Source organism: Megalobrama amblycephala, linkage group LG2 (assembly GCF_018812025.1).
Source record: "Megalobrama amblycephala isolate DHTTF-2021 linkage group LG2, ASM1881202v1, whole genome shotgun sequence".
Classification (NCBI taxonomy): Eukaryota; Metazoa; Chordata; class Actinopteri; order Cypriniformes; family Xenocyprididae; genus Megalobrama; species Megalobrama amblycephala.
The window spans coordinates 7,929,178-7,953,851 of record NC_063045.1 but is presented as its reverse complement, the minus strand read 5'-3'; the positions used below and the strand labels follow the sequence as shown (position 1 = coordinate 7,953,851).

Below are 24,674 nucleotides of genomic sequence, written 5' to 3'. Positions count from 1 at the left end.
CACTGGATAGTGGATGCCATCGCCCTGGCTTACCAAGCTCAGGGCGTGCCCTGCCCGCTCAGGTTGCATGCTCACTCCACGAGAGGTGTAGCATCCTCCTGGGCGCTGGCTCGTGGCGCCTCGCTAACAGACATTTGTAGAGCTGTGGGCTGGGTGACACCTAACACGTTCGCTAGATATTATAGCCTTCGTGTCGAGCCGGTCTCCTCCCGTGTTCTCGCCTCAGGTCAGAGGCATGGAGAGGCACCGGCTTAGTGTCGGCTTGCTGTGCTGCATGCGCTTCCTTGCTCCAGAGAGTCCCTACGGGCAGACCCTGTTGAGTCCTCCGGTTACCCTTCGGCAGCTGACGTGGCGGAGCGTCCGGCGCCAGGCCTATACTCTGTTGCATCCTGAGAACCGGATTTAGGCTGGGTTCCATATGTGTGACCCTACGGGGATCCCATATGGCTTTTTCCACGGCTGCTCCTAAACGAAGCCCGTGTCTTTCCCTCTGGGAGAACCCATCTCTAACCGAGTTGGAGTCACCCCAGTTCTTCCATATGTAGCACAGCCCTACAGGGTTAGTCCATATGTACTTCTCCACATAACTCCTTCGGGGAAGGATGTGGCTTCCGCAGCGTTCCTTTCAAACGAAAGGTTACGCTTTCCCAGCGTTATCCAATAGTCTCACTGAATGGGTTTGGGAACAACAGTGATCGACCCTCTCTGTGTGTCAGCCCTGTCCCACCGTCCGCAGGCAAGGCGATTCAGGTGGCTTACAACAGAGCGCTGGAGAAGGGCAGCTCCTGTGGCGCTTTGGTAGGGATTCCTATTCGTCGGTCTGTCCGACGTACGTCGAACGTGACCGACTGAATGGGAACGTCTCAGTTACAAAGGTAACCCTCATTCCCTGAAGGAGGGAAGGGAGACGTACGTCCCGTCGCCACAGTCATTGTCCTGCTGTGCTGCCGCCTGCTTAGTTTGGCTCCTCAGCGAAAACCTGAAGATGCAACGCACCTGCTGCTCATTATATACCCGCGCTGCGAGGCGAGCAGCTGATGCATATGATTGCATGCCAATGTGCATTGGCTCGTTTTAGTTAGACTCGAAGTAGATTGGCCTCTCTGGCGAGATTCCTATTCGTCGGTCTGTCCAACGTACGTCTCCGTTCCCTCCTTCAGGGAACGAGGGTTACCTTTGTAACCGAGACGTTCTTGTTTAGTAAAGTTTTTTTTTTTTTGGATTGCAGTCTTTTTCTGCTGCCATTGTTTTCCTTGGATTTGCTTCTCAGTTCCATGCAATTTTAAACTTTTCTTGGTTCATTCCATGTTTTCTAGGCAACCTCTCTCATGCTAATTCAGATTAGCACAGTTGGTTTTAAATTAATCTAGTTTATTTTAAGTCAGGACTCCATAGTCCAGATTTTAGTAATCTGTACTTAATCTGTGTTTCAGAAATCCACTTTTTAAGCCACGATTAACTATTCTAGATTGAGGGCTATCCTGGCATAATTTAAACCCTGTCTCCACATAACTCCTTCGGGGAAGGATGTGGCTTCCGCAGCGTTCCTTTCAAACGAAAGGTTACGCTTTCCCAGCGTTATCCAATAGTCTCACTGAATGGGTTTGGGAACAACAGTGATCGACCCTCTCTGTGTGTCAGCCCTGTCCCACCGTCCGCAGGCAAGGCGATTCAGGTGGCTTTACTGCCCCAAACTGCCCCATTAAGTTTAATATTTGAATTATTTTAATCATTTCTTCTGTTTTTTGTTTGTTTGTTTGTCTGTCATCTTCACAATATCCATATTACTAGAGGTAGTGAAGTTTTGTGGCAGAAGGATTATTAAAAAAAGAATCCAGTCCACTATTAATATAAGAAAATGTATGTTTCAGATTGAACAGACAGCATGTATGATTCTAAATAAGGAATCATTTTAATATCAACAGATTTTTGTATTTAAGGTATGTACATGCAAAACACTGTAGACTGGCCTTATGTCACTTCAGAGTCTCTTCCCCTTTTTCAGTTTTTGTAACTCAACCATGCCCACCTGAGTTTTTGAACAGCTGTCTGTATTAATGTTTCCACAGTGTCTGTCTTGCACAGTAATACACCGCAGTGTCTTCAGTCTTCAGCTGATTCATGTGCAGATAGAAATTAGAGCTGTCCTTAGATGCTGTGAACCTGCCCTGAACTGACTGAGCTGAGCTCTTAGAAGAATCTGAATAATAATAAATAATCCATTCAAGTCCTTTTCCAGGTGCCTGACGGATCCAATACATGCTAGTACCACTAACAGAAAACCCACTGCAGGCACAGGTCAGTTTGTGGGAACCACCTGGAGTCACAACTACTGACTGTTCAGACTGTGTGAGCACAACCTGAGAGTCAATACCTGTGGATAAACATGAAATGTACAAATAATCAGGATTGTGTATTTACACTAAGAAAATAGTTTATTTTGTCCTAATATACTTACAAGACACTGCGGCCAGCAACAGCAAGAGATATGAAGTGAACATGATTTATGTCAAGGCTGAACTGGTGATGAGTCCTCCACTCAACAGTGTAGTTGTTTAAATATGGAACGGACATCAGATCATTTGCATTGAAATCCTGAATTAGCAAAAACTAGATCTTGAGTCGATTGAAGTTCATTTCAGGAACAATAGTACCACCTCTTGATATCATTTTTAATTTTTTTGTTGTTGTTACAGTTGGCAGGTGCGTGTAACTTCTGATTTTCATCAAACAGATAAACAGTGATGTGTTCTGGTGAGAGTGGGTACAGGACTGTGTTTTAGTAATAACAGAGTCCTATTACTACAGCTGTGTCTTTAGACTCTGCAGTGTTATTTTAAGACAGACTCTAGAGACCCTATTATCTTTTTTTAATGTTAAAAACATCACCAAGCAACAGAATAACCAACTTTATTGAAATGTTTATTAACTTTATTGAAATGGCAGTTTTTGTGCACAGCGCTGCAGTCATTTCAGTCACTGTGTCTCTCGGGCACAATAATATACAGCAGTGTCTTCATTCTTCAGGCTGTTCATCTGCAGATACACCTGCTTCCTACTGTTGTCTCTGGAGATGGTGAACCGTCCTTGGACAGACTGGGAGTAATACATTTCCTTGCTATCATATTTGATCAATGCCAGCCATTCCAGCTCTTTTCCAGACTTCTGTCTGATCCAAGCCATCCATTTATTATCAAAGTCCAAACCAGAGGCAGTACATGTCAGTTTATGGGATTCTCCAGGTTTGATGACTACAGCTTCAGACTCAGTCAGTGTCTGACACCAACAATCTGCAAAATAAAACATGATACATATGTGTAAATTCAGATAAAACAAACCATTATATTCTGAGCAGTAAAAACTTAAATCATACATTGAGAAGCCAGAAACAGTACTGTAAATCCCAAAACTTTACGCTCCATATTGTTGTATGAATTATTGAGCTGCACACTGATAGAGAACTGATTATGAAGGTTCAAGAGGAAGATGAATTTGCATAATCTTAAATATTCACTTAAATATTCAGTTAGAGGTAGTATTGTATTTAAATATGGGCATCATATTACTGAATCAGATATATGCATTTTATAGATCTACACAAGGCTTAGAAAGTAATGAACTCAAATCTTTGTATATTGAACTCTGATATTTATTTATTTAGTTGTTTGATGTGTATCTGATGTGTATTTTTAAAAATATAATATATAATTATAAATAAATGTTTTTACTTAAATAATTAAAACAATTCTTTCCACAGTTTGTTTTCAACAGTATATATAGAGATATATAGAGATTCATTGGAGTGTTTAATGATTAAGGTCGTATCATGGCATTCAACATCCAATCTAGTCATGCATGTTCAGTGTTTGTGCATGTTTTTTTTTGAACAAGCTTTAAACATCTAAAATTCTGCTCAAAACACCTTGAAGAATTGTACTCACAAGGCATGACAGACATCATTAGGAGTACAGACAGATAAAACATGATTTTATGAGTGGTTCTTCTTCTCTACTTTGTGGGAGCACAAGAAATATACACAGCCAAGGATGAGCTGGGTATATAAATACTGGAGAATTTGCATTGAGTATTGGTACAGTTCCACCGCATGTGTATAGCGTGAATATTAAAGGGATAGTTCAATCAAAAAATGAATTTTGTCATCGTTTACTCACTCTCATGTCGACCTGTATGACTTACTGTCTTCTGTGGAACAGAAAAGGTGGCTGCTTTTTCCATACAAAGAAAATAAAAAGACTATGTCTCCAAAATGACAAAAATAAATAGCATTAAATTTATTATTAATGTGGTCATTATGAAAAAAAAAAAAAAAGGTTTGGAAAGAGACTGCATGTTATTGTTCTATGAAGTTAAAACTAATGATACAATGTTTTGCTTTTTGGTTATATTTTTGGTGAATTATTTCTTTAATGTGAAACGATCTGATTTTAATGTGTCTTATGGGGGTTATTAGTGTTCATCTCTTGAGAGCTCCATCAGATGAATTCCAGACAACTGCTGAAATTTAGAGACTGCTGTTTTTAGCCTGACTTCAAAACATTGTTTTAGGATAAGAAAGAGTGATAAAAGATATATTACTTTATCAGTGTACACCTTTGTTCTGTGTACACCTTTGTTCATCCAGATCACCGAGTCTAGCCTGTGGTTGGTGGTAACAATCTACGGTGGAAAGATCAGTTGTTTTTTTGGAAATTCACCAGCAACTCGTTGATGGTTCATTTTTTTAGATGTCTAATTTCTAAACTAATTTCCAGTTTAGAGTGAATATTTGTTTTTAGTATATTTAGCTGGTTGTGGTTCCACATGTATCTGCCTTATAGGATTCACATCTTATCAGGATAAAGGTTGCTGGAGTTACAGGTGCACTTATCGCATCATGGTACATATTGGGGTGGTTTCCCGGACAGAGATTAAGTCCTAGTCCAAGAATAAAATGGCCCTTTAACTTTGATGCACAAGCTATGAAAACCCCTTCTAATGTGCAACATGGGTCAAAAATTACCCGTATTCATTTCCTATGTAATTTCAATAACGGTTGAGTGTTCTTTGCTGAATCTTTAAAAGAAATGTATTTTATCATTCGTTTATTCCAGGTATTCCTTAAATATCTTGTTTTTGACTGACAAAAATCATTATGTTCATTTTTTCTTTCTCACTTTATAAACAAACACAGTTTTTGTTTGTCTACATCAATTTTACACACATGGGTCAAAAATGACCCGTATTCATTTCCTATGTAATTTTAATAACGGTTGAGTGTTTCTTTGCTGAATCTTTGAAAGAAATGTATTTTATCATTCATTTATTCCAGGTATTCCTTAAATATCTTGTTTTTGATTGACAAAAATCATTATGTTCATTTTTTCTTTCTCACTTTATAAACAAACACAGTTTTTGTTTGTCTACATCAATTTTACACACATGGGTCAAAAATGACCCGTATTCATTTCCTATGGAATTTCAGTCATGACTGAGTGTTTCTTCGCTGAATCTTTGAAAGAAATTTATTTTATCATTTATTTATTCCAGGTATTCCTTAAATATCTTGTTTTTGATTTTAACAAATCATTGTGTTTATTTTTTCTTTCTTTTTCTTCATAAACAAACACAGCTTTTGGTTTTTCTACATCAATTTTACACACATGGGTCAAAAATGACCCATATAGAAACCTTTGCAAATTTTCACAAGGTTTGAACATATTTACTGCAGACAACTATTCATCCACCACACATTTCACCTCTCAACATGGCTGCTTTTGTATATTTGATGGATGAAAGTCATATTTCATATAATAGGCTATATATTATATTTCATAATTTGTATTTTTTGTCATAAACCAATGCTACTGGTCACCTTTTACATCTATCAGTGTTCCTGAAAAGTAACATTTTGAACAAGGTTTCTGTCCAACAGTGAAAATATATAATAAGTGTATTTGAATTTGAATATTTGAATATTCTTGTGCTGTTGATTGTCTTTATCTAGAGTGTTAGTATGGCTGGTCCTCAACAGAACTGAGGTGGATGATGACATCACTGTAAAAAAGCTGAAAGTATTACTTTGCGCACAGTCAAACGCAATTTAAATGTGTATGTGCAGGTTGCACATACACAGTTACAGAAATCCGGCGTGAATTATAAAAAGTTACAAAAATCTGTATGCTGACCCTCATGTACGCATAAAAAGTGAAGTATACTTTGGCCTTTAAAATGGTAATGACACACACACAAAAAAAAAAAAATCGTTCAAAAAGAAAGGAAAAATTAAAATAAGGATTTGGTTATTGAGTAATAGATGGAATAATGAATGATGATATTAATTTATTGTAATATATGCAATATAGAAAATAACTCATTCAGGTCACTTTAGACCCATGTTGTATATGTCCAAAACTGTTACTTTTCAGGAACGCTGACAGACATAAAGGATGACCAATTGCATTGATTTATGACAAAAAATTAAAAATTATGAAATATATAGCCTAATATATTAAACATAATAAGACTTACATCCATCAAATATACAAAAATAGCCTTGTTAAGATGTGAAATGTGTGGCAGATGAACAGTTGTCTGCAGTAAATATGTTCCTACTTGCAAAAGTTGCAAATATTAAAGATTTCTATATGGGTCATTTTTGACCCACGTGTGTAAAATTGATGTAGAAACTGTGTTTGTTTATAAAGCAAGAAAGAAAAAATAAACACAATTATTTGTAGAAAATCAAAAACAAGATATTTAAGGAATACCTGGAATAAATGAATGATAAAATACATTTCTTTTAAAGATTCAGCAAAGAAACACTCAACCGTTATTAAAATTACATAGGAAATGAATACGGGTCATTTTTGACCCATGTTGCGCATTAGAAGGGTAGTGATACAAAAAAATATTTTTATTAAAAAAGTAAGAAAGAAAAAATGAAAATGAGGATTTGTGATGCTCAAAAACAAGTTAATTGAGGAATACCTGGAATACTGAAAGATGAAATTAATTTCTTGCAAAGATATAGAAAATAAAAACTCAGCCGGGTCATTTTTGACCCATGTTGTGCATCAAAGGGTTAAACCAGATTAACAGAAATCTGCTTTCTCTGTCATGGTTTAAAATAGTCCTATACTAGTCCAGAGTTTAATATTTGATTTCCTGGAGGAAGACTAGAGCTACTCCAGGACTAAATTGAGGCTTAAATTAAACCTACCAGGAGGCAGATTAACTTCAGATTAACGTTGTGTTTCAAAGAAGACACATGTAGTACTTGGATATATATATCGATATTGATATACACTTTATTATATATATGTGTAATATATATATATATATATATATATATATATATATATATATATATATATATATATATGCTTTTTTGATGCTGTTCACTTTATTTAAACAATTTATTTTGATTTAACACCATTGTTTCTGGTTCAAATGTGATTGCATCATGTTAAATTGACTTGAAATGGTTACCTGTTTCAGTCAAGTATAGTAACCCAATCAAACAGGACTTTCACTTCCCATCATGCTTTGCACCGGGCTGAATTGGGAGAGTAAATGTTGAAAAAGTGTTATTTTATGCATTTTTTTAGAAAGATGAGAATATGGAGAGACGTCTTACTGTTTAATGTTCTATTATGTAAAAGTTTTTGTTATTTTAGTGTTTTTTTGGAGATTACCGTTGTGGTGAAGTGTTGAGCTTGTGCTTGGGTCGAGGACCTGCTAACAAGATTTGCCTTTTTTATATAATGAAGCAACCACAATGATAGTGCTTTGGATCAAACCAGTATCATTTCTAGACTGCCAACACTGATCATCACATGTGTAAATAGTTACGTTTAGTTTGTTTCTGTGTAAAGGACAAAACAAAAGCATTAATAATCATAGGATTATATATATATAGAATTAATCTGTTTAAATAAAATTCCTTACAAACAGATTTCCAGGCATTTCTTTTTTCTTTTTTCTTTTTTCTTTTTTTTTTCACAGCTGATATACTTTGCTTGCTTTAAAATAACTGATTCTTGTTTAGTAAAGTTTTTTGTTTTTTATTATTATTTTTTTATTTTATTTTTTTTTTTTGGATTGCAGTCTTTTTCTGCTGCCATTGTTTTCCTTGGATTTGCTTCTCAGTTCCATGCAATTTTAAGCTTTACTTGGTTCATTCCATGTTTTACAGGCAACCTCTCTCATGCCTAATTCATATTAGCATAGTTAGTTTTAAATTAATCTAGTTTATTTTAAGTCTGGACTCCATAGTCCAGATTTTAGTAATCTGTACTTAATCTGTGTTTCAGAAAGCCACTTTTTAAGCCACGATTAACTATTCTAGATTGAGGCCTATCCTGGCATTAATTTAAACCCTGTCCGGGAAACTGCCCCATTAAGTTTAATATTTGAATTATTTTAATCATTTCTTCTGTTTTTTGTTTGTTTGTTTGTCTGTCATCTTCACAATATCCATATTACTAGAGGTAGTGAAGTTTTGTGGCAGAAGGATTATTTAAAAAAAGAATCCAGTTCACTATTAATATAAGAAAATGTATGTTTCAGATTGAACAGACAGCATGTATGATTCTAAATAAGGAATCATTTTAATATCAACAGATTTTTGTATTTAAGGTATGTACATGCAAAACACTGTAGACTGTCCTCATGTCACTTCAGAGGCTCTTCCCCTTTTTCAGTTTGTGTAACTCAACCATGCCCACCTGAGTTTTTGAACAGCTGTCTGTATTAATGTTTCCACAGTGTCTGTCTTGCACAGTAATACACCGCAGTGTCTTCAGTCTTCAGCTGATTCATGTGCAGATAGAAATTAGAGCTGTCCTTAGATGCTGTGAACCTGCCCTGCAACTGACTGAGCTGAGCTCTTTGTCAGAGTCTGTAATAATAGTGCAAGATCCATTCAAGTCCTTTTCCAGGTGCCTGACGGATCCAGTGCATCCTATAGTCACTAAGAGTGAATCCACTGCAGGCACAGGTCAGTTTGTGGGAACCACCTGGAGTCACAACCACTGACTGTTCAGACTGTGTGAGCACAACCTGAGAGTCAATACCTGTGGATAAACATAAAATGTACAAATAATCAGGATCATGTATTTATTTATACTAAGAAAAGTGTTTATTTTGTCCTGTAAATATATTTACCAGACGCTGCGGCCAGCAACAGCAAGAGATATGAAGTGAACATGATTTATGTCAAGGCTGAACTGGTGATGAGTCCTCCACTCAACAGTGTAGTTGTTTAAATATGGAACGGACATCAGATCATTTGCATTGAAACCCTGAATTAGCAAAAACTGTGGAGTCTGTGGAGCTTGAGGCCTTCGAGGTTCATTTCAGGGACAATAGTACCACCTCTTGATGTAACAGTTTTTATTCTTTTACAGTTGGCAGGTGCGTGTAACTTCTGAGTTTCATCAAACAGATAAACAGTGATGTGTTCTGGTGAGAGTGGGTACAGGACTGTGTTTTAGTAATGACAGAGTCCTATTACTACAGCTGTGTCTTTAACCTCTGCAGTGTTATTTTGTTAAGACAGACTCTAGAGACCTATTAGTTTAATGTTGAAAACATCAAGCAACAGAATAACAAGCTTTATTGAAATGGCAGTTTTTGTGCACAGCGCTGCAGTCATTTCAGTCACTGTGTCTCTCGGGCACAATAATATACAGCAGTGTCTTCATTCTTCAGGCTGTTCATCTGCAGATACACCTGCTTCCTACTGTTGTCTCTGGAGATGGTGAACCGTCCTTGGACAGACTGGGAGTAATACATTTCCTTGCTATCATGTTTGATCCATGCCAGCCATTCCAGCTCGTTTCCAGACTTCTGTCTGATCCAAGCCATCCATTTATTATCAAAGTCCAAACCAGAGGCAGTACATGTCAGTTTATGGGATTCTCCAGGTTTGATGACTACAGCTTCAGACTCAGTCAGTGTCTGACACCAACAATCTGCAAAATAAAACATGATAAATATGTGTAAATTCAGATAAAACAAACCATTATATTCTGAGCAGTAAAAACTGGAATCATACATTGAGAAGCCAGTAACAGTACTGTAAATCCCAAAACTTTACGATCCATATTGTTGTATGAATTATTGAGCTGCACACTGATAGAGAACTGATTATGAAGGTTCAAGAGGAAGATGAATTTGCATAATCCACTTAAATATTCAGTTAGGGTAGTATTGTATTTAAATATGGGCATCATATTACTGAATTAGATTTTTTATTTTTTATTTAGATTTTTTTTTTATTAGATTTTATGGATCCATACAAGGTATTTAAGTAATGAAGTCAAATCTTTGTATATTGAACTCTAATATTTATTTATTTAGTTGTTTGATGTGTATCTGATGTGTACTATTTATAATTTATAATTTATAATTATAAATAAATGTTTTTACTTAAATAATTAAAACAATTCTTTCCACAGTTTGTTTTCAACAGTAAATATAGAGATTCATTAGAGTGTTTAATGATTAAGGTCGTATCCTGGCATTCAACGTCAAAACTAGTCATGCATGTTCAGTGTTTGTGCACATGTTTTTTTGCACGAGCTTTAAACTGGAATTCATCACAGTGCCTGTATACCGAACACAATAATACACAGCCGTGTCCTCAAGTTGCAGATTTTGTCCTTTAAGATATACTGTGCTTGTAGATGTGTCTCTGGAGATGGTGAACTTATTTTTCAGTGAATCCTTGTAGTCTGTGCTACCACCAGCATGGATCATGCCAATGAACTCAAGGATCTTCCCCTGAGCTTGTCTAATCCAGGAAGGTCCCTTGGAGCCATCACTGAGATCATAACCTGATACTTTACAGGAAATGGTCAAAGATTCTCCAGGTTTTACTGAAAGTGAGCTTGGTTGGCTGTGTTCAACAGTGCTGCACACATCTGCAAATTAAGCACAAAAATATGTTAATTTTGAAAAGGAACTTTTGGTTATTATTGTATCAATGGTGAAAAGTTTAATACTGCTCAAGAAACCTTGAAGAATTGGACTCACAAGGCATGACAGACATCATTACGAGTACAGATGGATAAAACATGATTTTATGAGTGGTTCTTCTTCTCTACTTCGTGGGAACACAAGAAATATACAGAGCCAAGAATGAGCCGGGTATATAAATACTGGAGAATTTGCATATTGGTACATGTGTACATACCACCTGTGTATAGTGTGAATATTAAATTGAACATTTTGTCATCATTTACTCACTCTCAAAATTACTCAATTTTTGGTGAATTATTTCTTTAATGTGAAACGATCTGATTTTAATGTGTCTTATGGGGGTTATTAGTGTTCATCTCTTGAGAGCTCCATCAGACGAATTCCAGACAACTGCTGAAATTTAGAGACTGCTGTTTTTAGCCTGACTTCAAAACTTGCTTAAGGATAAGAAAGAGTGATAAAAGATACATTACTTTATCAGTGTACACCTTTGTTCTGTAATTTATTCATGGTGTGTTATTTGCTATTGATTTAGTGTTTCTGAGGTGCATCCAGATCACAGAGTCTGGTCTGTGGTTACCAATCTGCAAAAACAGTTGTTTTTGGAAATTCACCAGCACCTCATTGATGGTTCATATTTTTAGATGTCTAATCTCTAAACTAATTTCCAGTTTAGAGTGAATATTTGTTTTTAGTATATTGTTGTTGTTTCCTTTCTGGATTAGTATAACAGATATTAGTGTGTCAGTTGTGGGCACAAGGAGTTTCAAGAGCTGGTTGTGGTTCCACATGTATCTGCCTTCTGGATCTGCAGCTTATCAGGATGTATTTAAATGGATGCTGCATTACATGTGCACTTGTTGCATCATGGTGCATGTTAAGTTTAATATTTGAACTTATTTTAATAATTACTTGTTTGTTTGTTTGTTTGTTTGTTTTTGTTTTGTTTTGTTGTTTGTTAAAATGAAGCCCCATCTTGACAATGCATTTATTAGCAGAGGTAGTGAAGTTTTGTGGCAGAAGGATTATTAGAAAAAAGAATCCAGTCCATTATTAATATAAGAAAATGTATGTTTTAGATTGAACAGATCTGCTACATACTGAGACATACTGTGGGAAACTGACTTTACTTTAGATTTACTGAGTTGAGCAAATATGATTCGAAATAAGGAATCATTTTAATAACAGGTTTTGTATTTAATGTATGTACATTCAAAACACTGTAGATTGGCTTATGTCACTTCAGAGGCTCTTCCCCTTTTTCAGCTTGTGTAACTCAACCTGAGTTTTTGAACAGCTTTCTGTATTAGTGTTTCCACAGTGTCTCTCTTGCACAGTAATACACCGCAGTGTCTTCAGTCTTCAGCTGATTCATGTGCAGATAGAAATTAGAGCTGTCCTTTAGATGCTGTGAACCTGCCCTGCACTGACTGAGCTGAGCTCTTATCAGAATCTGAATAATAATAAATAATCCATTCAAGTCCTTTTCCAGGTGCCTGACGGATCCAATGCATGTAAGTGCACTACTAAGAGTGAATCCCACTGCAGGCACAGGTCAGTTTGCGGGAACCACCTGGAGTCACAACTACTGACTGTTCAGACTGTGTGAGCACAACCTGAGAGTCAATACCTGTGGATAAACATAAAATGTACAAATAATCAGGATCATGTATTTATTTACACTAAGAAAAGTGTTTATTTTGTCCTATAAATATATTTACCAGACACTGCAGGCCAGCAACAGCAAGAGATATGAAGTGAACATGATTTATGTCAAGGCTGAACTCCTTCACTCAACAGTGTAGTTGTTTAAATATGGAACGGAACATCAGATCATTTGCATTGAAACCCTGAATTAGCAAAAACTGTGGAAAGTCTGTGGAGCTTGAGTCCATTGAGTTTCATTTCATGGACAATAGTACCACCTCCTGATGTAACTTTTTTTTATTTTGTTACAGTTGGCAGGTGCGTGTAACTTCTGAGTTTCTTCAAACAGATCAACAGTGATGTGTTCTGGTGAGAGTGGGTACAGGACTGTGTTTTAGTAATGACAGAGTCCTTTTACTACAGCTGTGTCTTTAGCCTCTGCAATGTTATTTTGTTAAGAGAGACTCTAGAGACCTAGCTTTTTTTAATATTAAAAACATCAGCAAGCAACAGAATAACAAGCTTTATTGAAATGTTAATTTTATGAGTGGTTCTTCTTCTCTACTTTGTGGGAGCATAAGAAATATACACAGCCAAGAATGGGCTGAGTGTATAAATACTGGAGAATTTGCATTGAGTATTGGATATTATAGGGATAGTTCACCAAAAAATGAACATTTTGTCATCATTTACTCACTCTCATGTCGTCCGATATGACTTACTGTCTTCTGTTGAAGAGAAAAGTGGCTGCTTTTTCCATACAAAGAAAATAAAAATACTACATCTCCAAAATGGCAAAATAAATAGCTTTAAATTTATCATTAATGTATATATATATATATATATATATATATATAGTTTTGAAAAGAGACTGCATCTTATTGTTTTATTAAGTTAAAACTAATGATACAATGTTTTGCTTTTTGGTTATAGTTTTGATGAATTATTCCTTAAATGTGTCTTAAGACTGCTGCTTTTAAACTGACTTCAACACTTTTTAAGGATAAGAGAGAGAGTTAGAGAGAAAGATGGTATCAGAGTAATTTATTAATTTGAAAATAAATCATTAAGTCACTGTACAAATGAACAGATAAAATAAAATACATAAAAACAATAAATTAAAATACAGTCTGGCCTGTCATCTCCATTCTTCACCCTCCCCTCCCAGGTTTTTGAAAGCTGAATGAAAACAAAGTAAATATTGCACAGTAATACGCCGCAGTGTTTTCAGTCTTCAGCTGGTTCATGTGCAGATAGAAATTAGAGCTGTCCTTAGATGCTGTGAACCTGCCCTGAACTGACTGAACTGAGCCTGTCTTCTCATCTATGATGTGTGGACTAACAGAGTAAGTGTGCTCAAACAAAACTGCCAATTACTTTTTTTTTTTTTTTTTTTTGTATAATGAGGAAGGGTGCCCTCTTCTGTCCTCTGAATGATTCTTAAAATGTTGCTTATTGCATATTAGCTTGTTTGCTTAGATTATATGCCATTTAGAACACTTATAAGTATAGTTCACCCAAAAATGAAAATTTGATGTTTATCTGCTTACCCCCAGGGCATCCAAGATGTAGGTGACTTTGTTTCTTCAGTAGAACACAAATGATGATTTTTAACTCCAACCGTTGCCGTCTGTCAGTCTTATAATGCATGTCAATGGTAACAAATCTATGAGAGTAAAAAAAACATGCACAGACAAATCCAAATTAAACCCTGCAAGTTCGTGATGACACATTGATGTCTTAAGACACGAAACGATCGGTTTGTGCGAGAAACCAGACAGTATTTATATAATTTTTTACTTCTAATACACCACTATGTCCAACTGCCTTGAGCACATGCACGGCATCCGGTGCGTGAGGTGTGTATGTGCTCTGCCGTAGTTTATGCAAGCGCTGGAAGTGATCTCTTGCGCGTAAACGTCACTCATTGTTTACACAGTGCACAAACATTGTTGGTACGACGGCTAATCAAAATGGTACTTACTTGCGCTTATCCGGATTGTTCAAACCGTCTTAAAACTAAAAGATTACACTCTCTTGCGTGAACTCATTCGGGAGTGGTGACTTTCCACGTATTCCCAACTTCTGAGTTATGGTTGATTGCTCTTCGGCTGGATATCAACACAACCATTAAGGTACTAAGTTGTTGAGGGTCTGGAGCGATCATTTTTACATATTCAGGAGAGGATCACGTATGACTTAAACCATCAGCTGTGCCTATGGTTTTTCCATATCCAACTGATGTATGTGTCCTTTTTATTTGTAAAGCTGCCCTTATGAAAAGTAACAAAATAAAGTTTTGATGTAATAAAACCATGTTTTCTTCCATTTGTATAACAACTGTTGTACTACAGGCACCATGTTTAAACTACAGCAGAGCACGTACACACCTCACGCACCGGATGCCGTGCATGCGCTCAAGGCAGTTGGACATAGTGGCATGAGGTAAAAAATTATATAAAAACTGTCTGGTTTCTCGCACAAACCAATCGTTTTGTGTTTTAGGACATCAATGTGTCATCACGAACTGCAGGGTTTAATTTGTATTTGCTGTGCATGTTTTTTTACTCTCATAGATTTTGTTACCATTGACATGCATTATACGACTGACAGACGGCAACGGTTGCAGTTAAAAATCATCATTTGTGTTCTACTGAAGAAACAAAGTCACCTACATCTTGGATGCTCTGGGGGTAAGCAGATAAACATCAAATTTTCATTTTTGGGTGAACTATCCTTTTAAAGATAACTGATTTACACACGCTAATACATCACCTGACCTACATGTGCAAAATATTTGTCTGTCTGTCAGTTTATCTATCCATCTTTGGTTATACAAACTTTGTTTTTTTTCATAAGCTATACTAAAAGTCTGAAGGGTCTAATATTATGTCAACAAATAAACCTTTTTATTGAAAATGTCTTCATTGAAGAGAGAGGTTTTTGTGCAGGTCCTGTGGCAGTTTGTGGCACAGTGTATAGCGAGCACAATAATACACAGCTGTGTCTTCAGTGTTGAAGTTTTGTCCTGTTAAAATGACTGCATTGCTGGAGGATTCAGATGAGAAACTGATCTTATTTTTCAGTGAATCTTTGACACCATTGCTACTGGAAGTGTAGAACCAGCCAATCCATTCCATCGGTTTTCCACTTGAATGTCTGATCCAGTTTGTGTAGCCACCGCCTGAAGCTGAATATCCAGTGATCTTACAGGCGATGGTAAATGTTTCTCCTGGTTTTACTACCATGACAGGAGGCTGATTCAGCTCAATACAGAAAAGACCTACAATCATTAAAGCATTTTTAGTAATACAAATTGAACTTTTTTTTATTAGTTTTTTGTGTTGAGCTGAAGATACTCACAGGGTGCAGTTGCCAAAACCAGCAGTATGGAAATGTAGTCCATGATTCTGGTTGTATTTTCACTGAACTGTGGCTCTGTAAAACACTAAGAGCCTTTATTATGTCTCTGTGCTCCTGTTTACATGAGAGAAGGGTGGAGATTTGCATTGATGTAAAATGTATCCGTCAATAATGCAAATTTAGTTGTCTGACATTGTATTCTTGATTTATAAAATAATGTCTCAAAGAGAAGCAAGATACAAGTTTATTCATATTTATAGTGTAAATATCTTGCTACTGACACATTTTATCCAAAGAAAACATCTAATGTACATATATTGGGCCTAATCTCCATGCTGATATATAGGAAAAAACATATTTAACTTTCATTTTTTGTTTGTTTGTTTTTACTTGTACACAAAAGTTTAATAAACAAGTTAATAACTTACAGATTAGAGAAAATATAGGGTAGCACTTTAGAATACTGATCCTGCATTAATAAATAACTACACAGGAACAAATTAATAATGCATTATTAACACTCTAGTGACTACTATTAACTAACAAAACTCTGATTAATGAATTAGTAAGTAATAGTGCTCCGTTGAAGGAAGTAGTTCACTATTAGCTAATGAGTAACTACTGTTTATTTATACAGAGAACTACTAAAAACTACTATATAATTAACATAAATGATGCATAATGTATAATTAATTCTAAAGTTCATGGAAGGTCATGGTAACGCACTAGCAATGACTCAGGAATTACCAAATCCTTCAGAAGGAATTAGTAATTCGTATTTGGATCATTCTAAAGTGAAAAACATGATAAGTCTCTAGTAACTACTGGAGTCATTGTAAACTTTTGAGGTTTTTGTAAAGTACTGGATAGTAATAACTCAAGAGCTACTACATCCTTCTAAAGGAACTACTAATTATTTGGATCAGTATTCTAAAGTGAAGATCATGGTAACCCACTAGTAATTACTTAAGTGTTACCAAATATATCAGAAGGAATTATACTGTACAAAGCGGTACAAAAATGTACAAAAAAATAAAAATGTTTACAATGACTTCAGTAGTTACTAGAGAGTTATCATGTTTTTCACTTTAGAATACTGATCCAAATAATTCGTTTTTTTGTAATACTTCATTCATTAATAGTGCATTACCATGATCTTCACTTTAGAATTAATTATACATTATGCATCATTCATGTTAATTATGAAACTGTATATAGTAGTTCTTAGTAGTTCTCTGGGAGGTATGATAAAAAACAGTAGTTACTGATTAGCTAATAGTGAACTACCTCCTTCAACTGAGCACTATTACTTACTAATTCATTAATCAGAGTTTTATAATAGTAGTTACTATAGTGTTAATAATGCATTAGTCGTTTGTTCCTGTGTAGTTATTCATTAATGAAGGATCAGTATTCTAAAGTGTTACCAAATATAGTTAGCACCATAGCAGAACCATTGTGTGCATGTCTCAAACTAGCTGTTTTGTTGCTGAGGGAATCAGTTTTTGAATGAATCAGTCACTCACTCATGAAGACAGTCACTTGTCGCCACCTACTGGTGTAATAATATAACCTGCAGAAAGAGTCAGAAAAATCTGCAGCACTAATGCACAGACTCACACGCAAACAAGCAGGGTGATACAAATGGTGAAAAGCCTCAGTGATCATGGTCTGTATATCAGCACTTTCAGTCTGTTTGACCAATCAGTTTCGAGAACCAGAACTAGTTGTTTCATAAACACTAGATTTGAGTTGTCCAGCATCAGCAGTATACTGGAGTGAGGAAGTGGTTTTTGTATTGCTTTGACCCTGAACTCAGTCACTGTGCTATAGCACAATAATACACAGCAGTGTCTTCATTATTAAGGCTGTCCATCTGTAGGTACAGCTGACCTCTGGAGTCATCTCTGGACACTGTGAACCTTCCCTGGACTGACTGGGAATAGAAGATTTGAGAACTGGATACATGGATGAATGCAATCCACTCCAGTCCTTTTCCAGGGATTTCTCTCACAACAGCTGCAGCGCCGCGGCTAAATGAAAAATCAGAGGCAGTACAGACCAACCGAAAAGATTCACCAGGTCTTTTTACCTCAGCCTGAGACTGAGTGAAGGTCTGACAATGAATATCTGTGGAGCAGAAACAAAATGAAGACACTAAAACATTTCCAGAATCTAAAGCAGACAACAGTAAATGAAACGTAATCCCATGTATGGCATTATTTACTGACCATTTGAAAATAATATTAGCAAGATGAGTGAATTAATATTGTCATTGTCAATTGATTTTCCTCCTCAGTAATTGGATCTGTGCTGTCAGCGAATACAGACATCTTACAATTGCAGCTTAAGAAGGAAAAAAAAAACATCAGTTTTGCATGAACTCCTCCCTCCACTTACATGTGCAAATTATCTTGCTTAATAAACAAGTGCAGATGAATTTATAAAGATAGATTAAAAATGTGGTAACACTTTATTTTAGGGTCTTTTAACTAGTTGATTAGTAGCATAAATATTAATAGAATATTGGCTATTTATTAGTAATTATTCAGCACATATTAATGATATGATATATATTAATAAAATATAAATATGACTTATTCTACATGACCTAATTCTTTATTCTTAATCCTGCCCAATACCTAAACTTAACAACTACCTTACTAACTATTAATAAGCAGTAAATTAGGATTTTATTGAGGGAAAAGTCATGGTTAATAGTTTATATGTGTTCCCTATACTAAAGTGTTACCAAAAATGTTATAGAGTTAGTGGTACAAGTACTCTCAAGCATATCAAAAGTGGATAACACAATTACCTTTATTACAGCGAATCGCAATTCTGACAGGAACAAAAAAAAAAAAAAAAAAAATAGCTATTTACAGGGTTTACAGTTTTTTCAACTGCTTAGCCTACACGCATTTTCAAAACTTTTACACACAAATCCAAGAATCCATCAAAATGAAGCACTGCATTCAAAATGTCACAAACACATCTCGAAAGCAAACATTTGTCTTACGTTGCAAACACCTTTGCCATAATAATAGATTTTTGGATATATCATATATACACACAGTTATTCAAAACCTAAAGCTCTTCTTTCATGAGCTCCTACGTACATTTATGTTTAAGACTGAAAGTAATTGGCCGAGAGATGTTGAAAAATTCACAGTAAACACTAAAGCAAGATTTTTCTTTTCTTTTTTTTTTTTTTACTGTAAGCATTTGTGGTTGTGAGTACAGTATTACACAGTACGAAAGAGAAAATAAATACATCAACCATGTGTAGCTGGACAGAAACAATGGTTGTGTTTGAAAAAAGGAAATAAAGATACTTCCTGTTAGTTGTTTTGTGTGTTACGTAGATAATTATGTGTTGTGTTTTGCAAAAAGTGTTTATGAAATTGAAAACTGAGTCCAAAGGCTGAGTATTAGTGTAGGCTATGATTTTGCAGATTTGGTGTGTGGTTCTGGTATTTGAGTGTCAGGTTTTAGAAACTGTGTGACAAGTAACGATTTTGAGAGTAAGACTGAAAATATCTAAATATTTTCAATGAACAAAGATATTTGCTATTTGCTGTTTCAACCCCCTCTATCTTGCTACAAGGGCCATTTGGAAGGCACAGATGTGTTGATAGTGATCAAGCCCTATAGGCCAAAATGTGTGTACATTGGGGGTCTACAAATTGTCACACCTTTAGTACAGTGGGTTAAGTTTTAATCTTCTGATTGGTCAGTTTGAATGTCTCACATTTGGGTTTCAGTCACATGGTCAAGGAAGGGATAAAAGAAGATTGTAACTGTTGCTCTGGCTCTTGGATTCTTGGCTTTTCTTGGGCACTCTCTGCTTTTGATTTAGTATTAACATTAATGTGCTCCATATTGCAATACAATATTGTCACACTAACGCTCTCCCACATATTTTGCTATTATAACTGCGCTTATTTCCATCGTTGTTATAATTTCCAGTGGGTGGTAATAGACAAGAAATGTACAGTTTTCTACCATCTTGCTGATAACTTTTCTTTAGTCGCTCTTCAACCCTACAGCCTGAACCCCTGTAGGCGGACCACCCTTACAGTGTGTAAGTAGTTGAAAAAAAACTGTAAATATTTATATATGGATGCAAAAAGGTGGTTTTAACCTGAGAACATTTTAGCGGTGTCTTGTTTAATCTGTGTATCTGGCATAGTCATATACAGCTGTGTCTTCAGTCTGAAATTTTTTTCCCTGTTCTCAAACACTGGGCCCTATTTTAACGATCTAAACGCAAAGTGTAAAGCGCACGGCGCAGGCGCACTCAGGGCGTGTCCAAATCCACTTTTGCTATTTTAACGACGGAAAAACGGTCCGTGCGCGAGGGCGCATTTTTGAAATGGGTTGTCCCTGTTCTCTTAATGAGTAATGGGCGTAACGTTCAATAAACCAATCAGAGTGTCATCTCCCATTCCCTTTAAGAGCGAGATGCGCTCGCGCCATGGCGGATTGCTATTTACATGGCGGAATTTGTTGGTGTAAAAGCTGAACGCTTTTCAAGCGAAGAAACCGATCTGCTCGTGCGTGAAGTTAAAGGTTTAGTTAGAAGTTAAACGAAGTTACATTTTTATATTTATGTAGCCTACACAATAATATTCTTTTACACTGTAATCCTTTTGTTTTTAATATTTGGCATGTTTGTGTGATGCGCATCCCTGTGTGTAATAAGCAAAGTCAACGCGCACTGTGGACGCGCCCAGAGGCGCAGTTTCTACCAACGCGCTCTAACAAAAAAATATTGCGCCATTGACTTTAGACTTTAGACCAGGTTTGAGTTGGTCTATGGCGCAGTCTATTTTCAGCTCCTTAAAATAGCAATGCGCCGGCAATGCGCCTGAACACACCTCTTTTTTTAGACCAGCACGCCCATGGGCGCACTAACTGGCGCAAATGCATTTACTAATTTAAGGACGTGGTGCTGAACGGGAAAACGCGAACGGCGCCGGACGCAAACTAGCAAACACACTTGCGCTGCGCCTTGCGTTGCATTGCGCCGGGTGTATAGGGCCCACTGTGTTTTTGGGTGAAACTGATCTTGTTTTGCCCCATCACTGCAAAGATATCCCAGCCATTCCAGTGGTTGAGTGAGCTCAACACAGTAAACACCACCTGAAAGCAACATGGAAAGAATGTAATTAATTATGTCTGCAAACTTCTGGTAACAGTTATGAAGCCCATTTTATTGCTTTAGAATTTAAATAAACATCAGTGAAGCTCACATGGATGAAGCTGCTTCCAGAACATGATTTGAAGTCAAAGCAGTTTTATTGTACTTGTATAATTAAATACTTGTATAAAGAGCAAGTTGTTGTGGTTGGTCATTTATCTGGTATATATGCATTGTGTCTGTGTGTGTGTGTGTTCTTGTATACATGGTTTATGAGGACACAAATGTGTATAATGACATGGGAATTACAACGTAAACATGGTTTATGAGGACACTTCATGTGTCTTCATAAACCAAATGGCTTAAAAAACAGTAAATGGAGGATTTTTTTTATTATTATTCAAAAAATGCAGACAGTTTTCTGTGATGAAGTTTCAGCTGTGAAGCTGATCTTATTCTCTGAAATGAGTTACGCACATTGTTACCAAACCTCTCAAAATTAACCTGGACTGACTGTATTTTAAAGGACTAGCAGCTACAAAACACATTAACAGTGTTATGTAGTGTTGATGCTGATACTCACTGAGCACAGTACATAAAATCATCACCAATAATTTAAAGTACATGATTCTGTCTGTCTGTAGTCTCTCAGATGGGACCTGTGACTCTCTCCACCTCTTTATTGTGTCTGTATGCTCCTGTTTACACAAGGAAGGATATCTTGCATCAATGCTTTTTAGTGAATAAATTAAATTAAAATGACAACAATGAAAATGAAAATGTCCCTAAATAAAAATTACAACATTGCCAATGACAACAGTCTATTTTGCTTATTATAAATGAGCCATTAAAATAATTAAATATCTTCTAAAATATATTGTTTCTTTTTGACACCTATTTTATTAAAAATAATAATAAAGATGATCAATCTAATTATAGAAATTTCATATTTCATTATTCAGCACATGAATAATTTACAGATCTCAATGCAACACTACATAAATATGATATAGGTGTACTTTTATACGTTTTTCCTTCTTAAAAGGGCAAACATATATGGCACCTGTTGCATTGATCAAAGCTGTTAATTAACTGATATTTTACACATAAATAATTACATATACTGTTTACAAACGCACTGTAATGGATCAGTGACTGTAATGAGTGCACGATGCAGGAGAATCAGAAAAGTCAATTTAATAAATCCAACAGAAACACATAAGAAAACATAGGAGCTACAATAATCCACAATCATGTCAAAAACACTTATATCCATGTGGAATAATCAGGGAGAACAGAAACAGGTGTGATGAACCAATAAACAACCTAGGAGACTGACTAGGAAACTAAGGGTACATTTACACAACAACTATGGAAACAGAACATTTTTCCTTTGCATTTTTACGTACAGACGACGTCGCCGTTCTCATGGATCCACAAAAATGGCTAAAAAGCTGTATGCCAGGCCAGTAGTTGGCGATGTCCCTTTGTAAAGAAAAAAACACGCATCTTTAGACTGAACACGTAATATGCATGCACATGACGTCACCACTTTCACAAGTTCACGTTTCTGTAGTTTACATGGAGACAACTACTGTATCGTTTTCAAAAACTTGCACTTTCAAACGCATTTTCAAAAGTTTGCCTTTTCAGGCCCTTAAAACGCTGTTGTCATGTAAATGTACAGCAAAAAGGCATTAAAAAATTCTGGTTTTAGGTGAAAACGGTGTCATACAGAGCATACTGTTGCTGTATGAAAAATTATTTGTGTTTCTTCAGACTTTAAAAATTGTACAGTCTCTTTCTTGGTCAAGAAAACAAAAATTTACTCAAAAGTGATGCTCAAAAGAGGCAACTAAGACTGCTTGACAAGAGCGCCACCTCTTGTAAATACAAAAGTACATCTGGAGCAATAAGTGAAGTCAACAGGAAAGGAAGTAGGTTTTTGTATTGCTTTGACCCTGAAACTCATTCACAGTGACTCTCTAGCACAGTAATAGACAGCAGTGTCTTCAGTCTTGAGGCTGTTCATCTGCAGGTACAGCTTGACTGCTGGAGTCATCTCTGGACACTGTGAACCTTCCCTGGACTGACTGGGAATAGTAGATATAAGTACTGGATGTGCTGATAGTTGCAACCCATTCCAGTCCTTTACCGTGACCCTGTCTCACCACAGCCTGCCCTGGAGCTGCTGAAAGTAAATCCAGAGGCGGTACAGACCAGCCGAAAAGATTCACCAGGTCCTTTTTACCACAGCTTGAGACTGAGTGAAGGTCTGACAATGAATATCTGTGGAAGAGAGAATATCACTTGTTGTAATGGGCTTTCTAAAATTATTTATATATATATATATATATTAATAATATATATCTTTGACACAATCTGCATTGTAAAAAGCGCTATATGATATATTATTATTATTTAGAAATTAACAAACCTTATAAAAATAGTAATAGCAGGAGTGAACTGATCATTGCTTGTCATTGCTGATTGATTCTCCTCTACAGGATCCACATACAGTCAGTGAACACAGACACACAGAAATATACAGCACAGTTTTGCATAAACTCCTCCTCCAGTCTGTCAATGGTTGTTTGTACCTATGTGTATGAAAAACAGACAATATGTACAAACAAATAAAAGAAGACCATAATGCATAATGAAAGAGCATAATGGTACTAGATAAAGTAAGCAAAAAGAAAATAAAAAAATATTTGTTGCATAAATGTTTCAGAACATAACTCATAATTGTTAAATGACTATGGCTATCTGATATTTTTATATCAGGATGGATGGATGTGTTCAGGTTTTTGTATAGACAAAGGAGTGGGGACAAAGCAAACAGTCCATTTTTTTTTTTTTTTTTTTTTTTGGACGATGGATGGATGGTATGTTTTAATGTGTTCAGGTTTTTGTACAGAGCTGTGTCTTGTTTAGTCACTGTGTCTGTCTTGCACAGTAATACACAGCTGTGTCTTCAGTCTGAAAATTATTTCCCTGTAGAAACACTGTGTTTTTGGACGTGTCCTGGGTGAAACTGATCTTGTTTTTTATGGAGTCTTTTATATTACTGCTACCACCACTGCATAGATATCCCAGCCATTCCAGAGCTTTTCCAGTGGGTTGACGTATCCAGTGAATGCAATAGCTTGATACTGAAATCCTGCAGGAGATGGAAAATGATTCTTGAGGTTTCACAACCATAGATGGAGGTTGAGTGAGATCAACACCGTAAACACCACCTGAAAACAACAATGGAAGAATGTGTTATTAATTATGCCTCAAAACTTCTGTTAACAGTTATGAAGCTTATTTCATTCCCTTAGAGTTTAAATAAACAGTGAAGCTCACAGGATGAAGCTGCTGCCAGCAGGAGTAGAGCTGATGAGAGGATCATGATTTGAAGTCAACGCAGCTTTTTTACTCCTACTGATCCACAAAGTAGATACTCCTCTTTTGTATAGAGAGCTAGTGGAGAATTTGCATACAGCTCTTTGGATTTCTAATATATTGTGGTTGGTCATTATTTTCGGTAGAT

At 36.1% G+C, this 24,674-nt stretch overlaps 4 gene segments (V, D, J or C); all 4 read right to left on the bottom strand.

Moving 5' to 3' along the window:
* Positions 1-2,925: 2,925 nt before the first annotated feature.
* On the bottom strand, positions 2,926-3,437 carry LOC125263407. The segment is given in 2 exon segments: positions 2,926-3,290; positions 3,374-3,437. Coding segments are annotated over 2 exon segments (363 nt in total).
* A 6,114-nt stretch (positions 3,438-9,551) lies between these two features.
* On the bottom strand, positions 9,552-10,122 carry LOC125263405. The segment is given in 2 exon segments: positions 9,552-9,974; positions 10,058-10,122. Coding segments are annotated over 2 exon segments (363 nt in total).
* Positions 10,123-10,473: 351 nt separating this feature from the next.
* On the bottom strand, positions 10,474-11,115 carry LOC125263397. The segment is given in 2 exon segments: positions 10,474-10,925; positions 11,038-11,115. Coding segments are annotated over 2 exon segments (426 nt in total).
* Positions 11,116-15,554: 4,439 nt separating this feature from the next.
* LOC125262613 lies at positions 15,555-16,065 on the bottom strand. The segment is given in 2 exon segments: positions 15,555-15,913; positions 15,994-16,065. Coding segments are annotated over 2 exon segments (402 nt in total).
* Between the last annotated feature and the right edge of the window lie 8,609 nt (positions 16,066-24,674).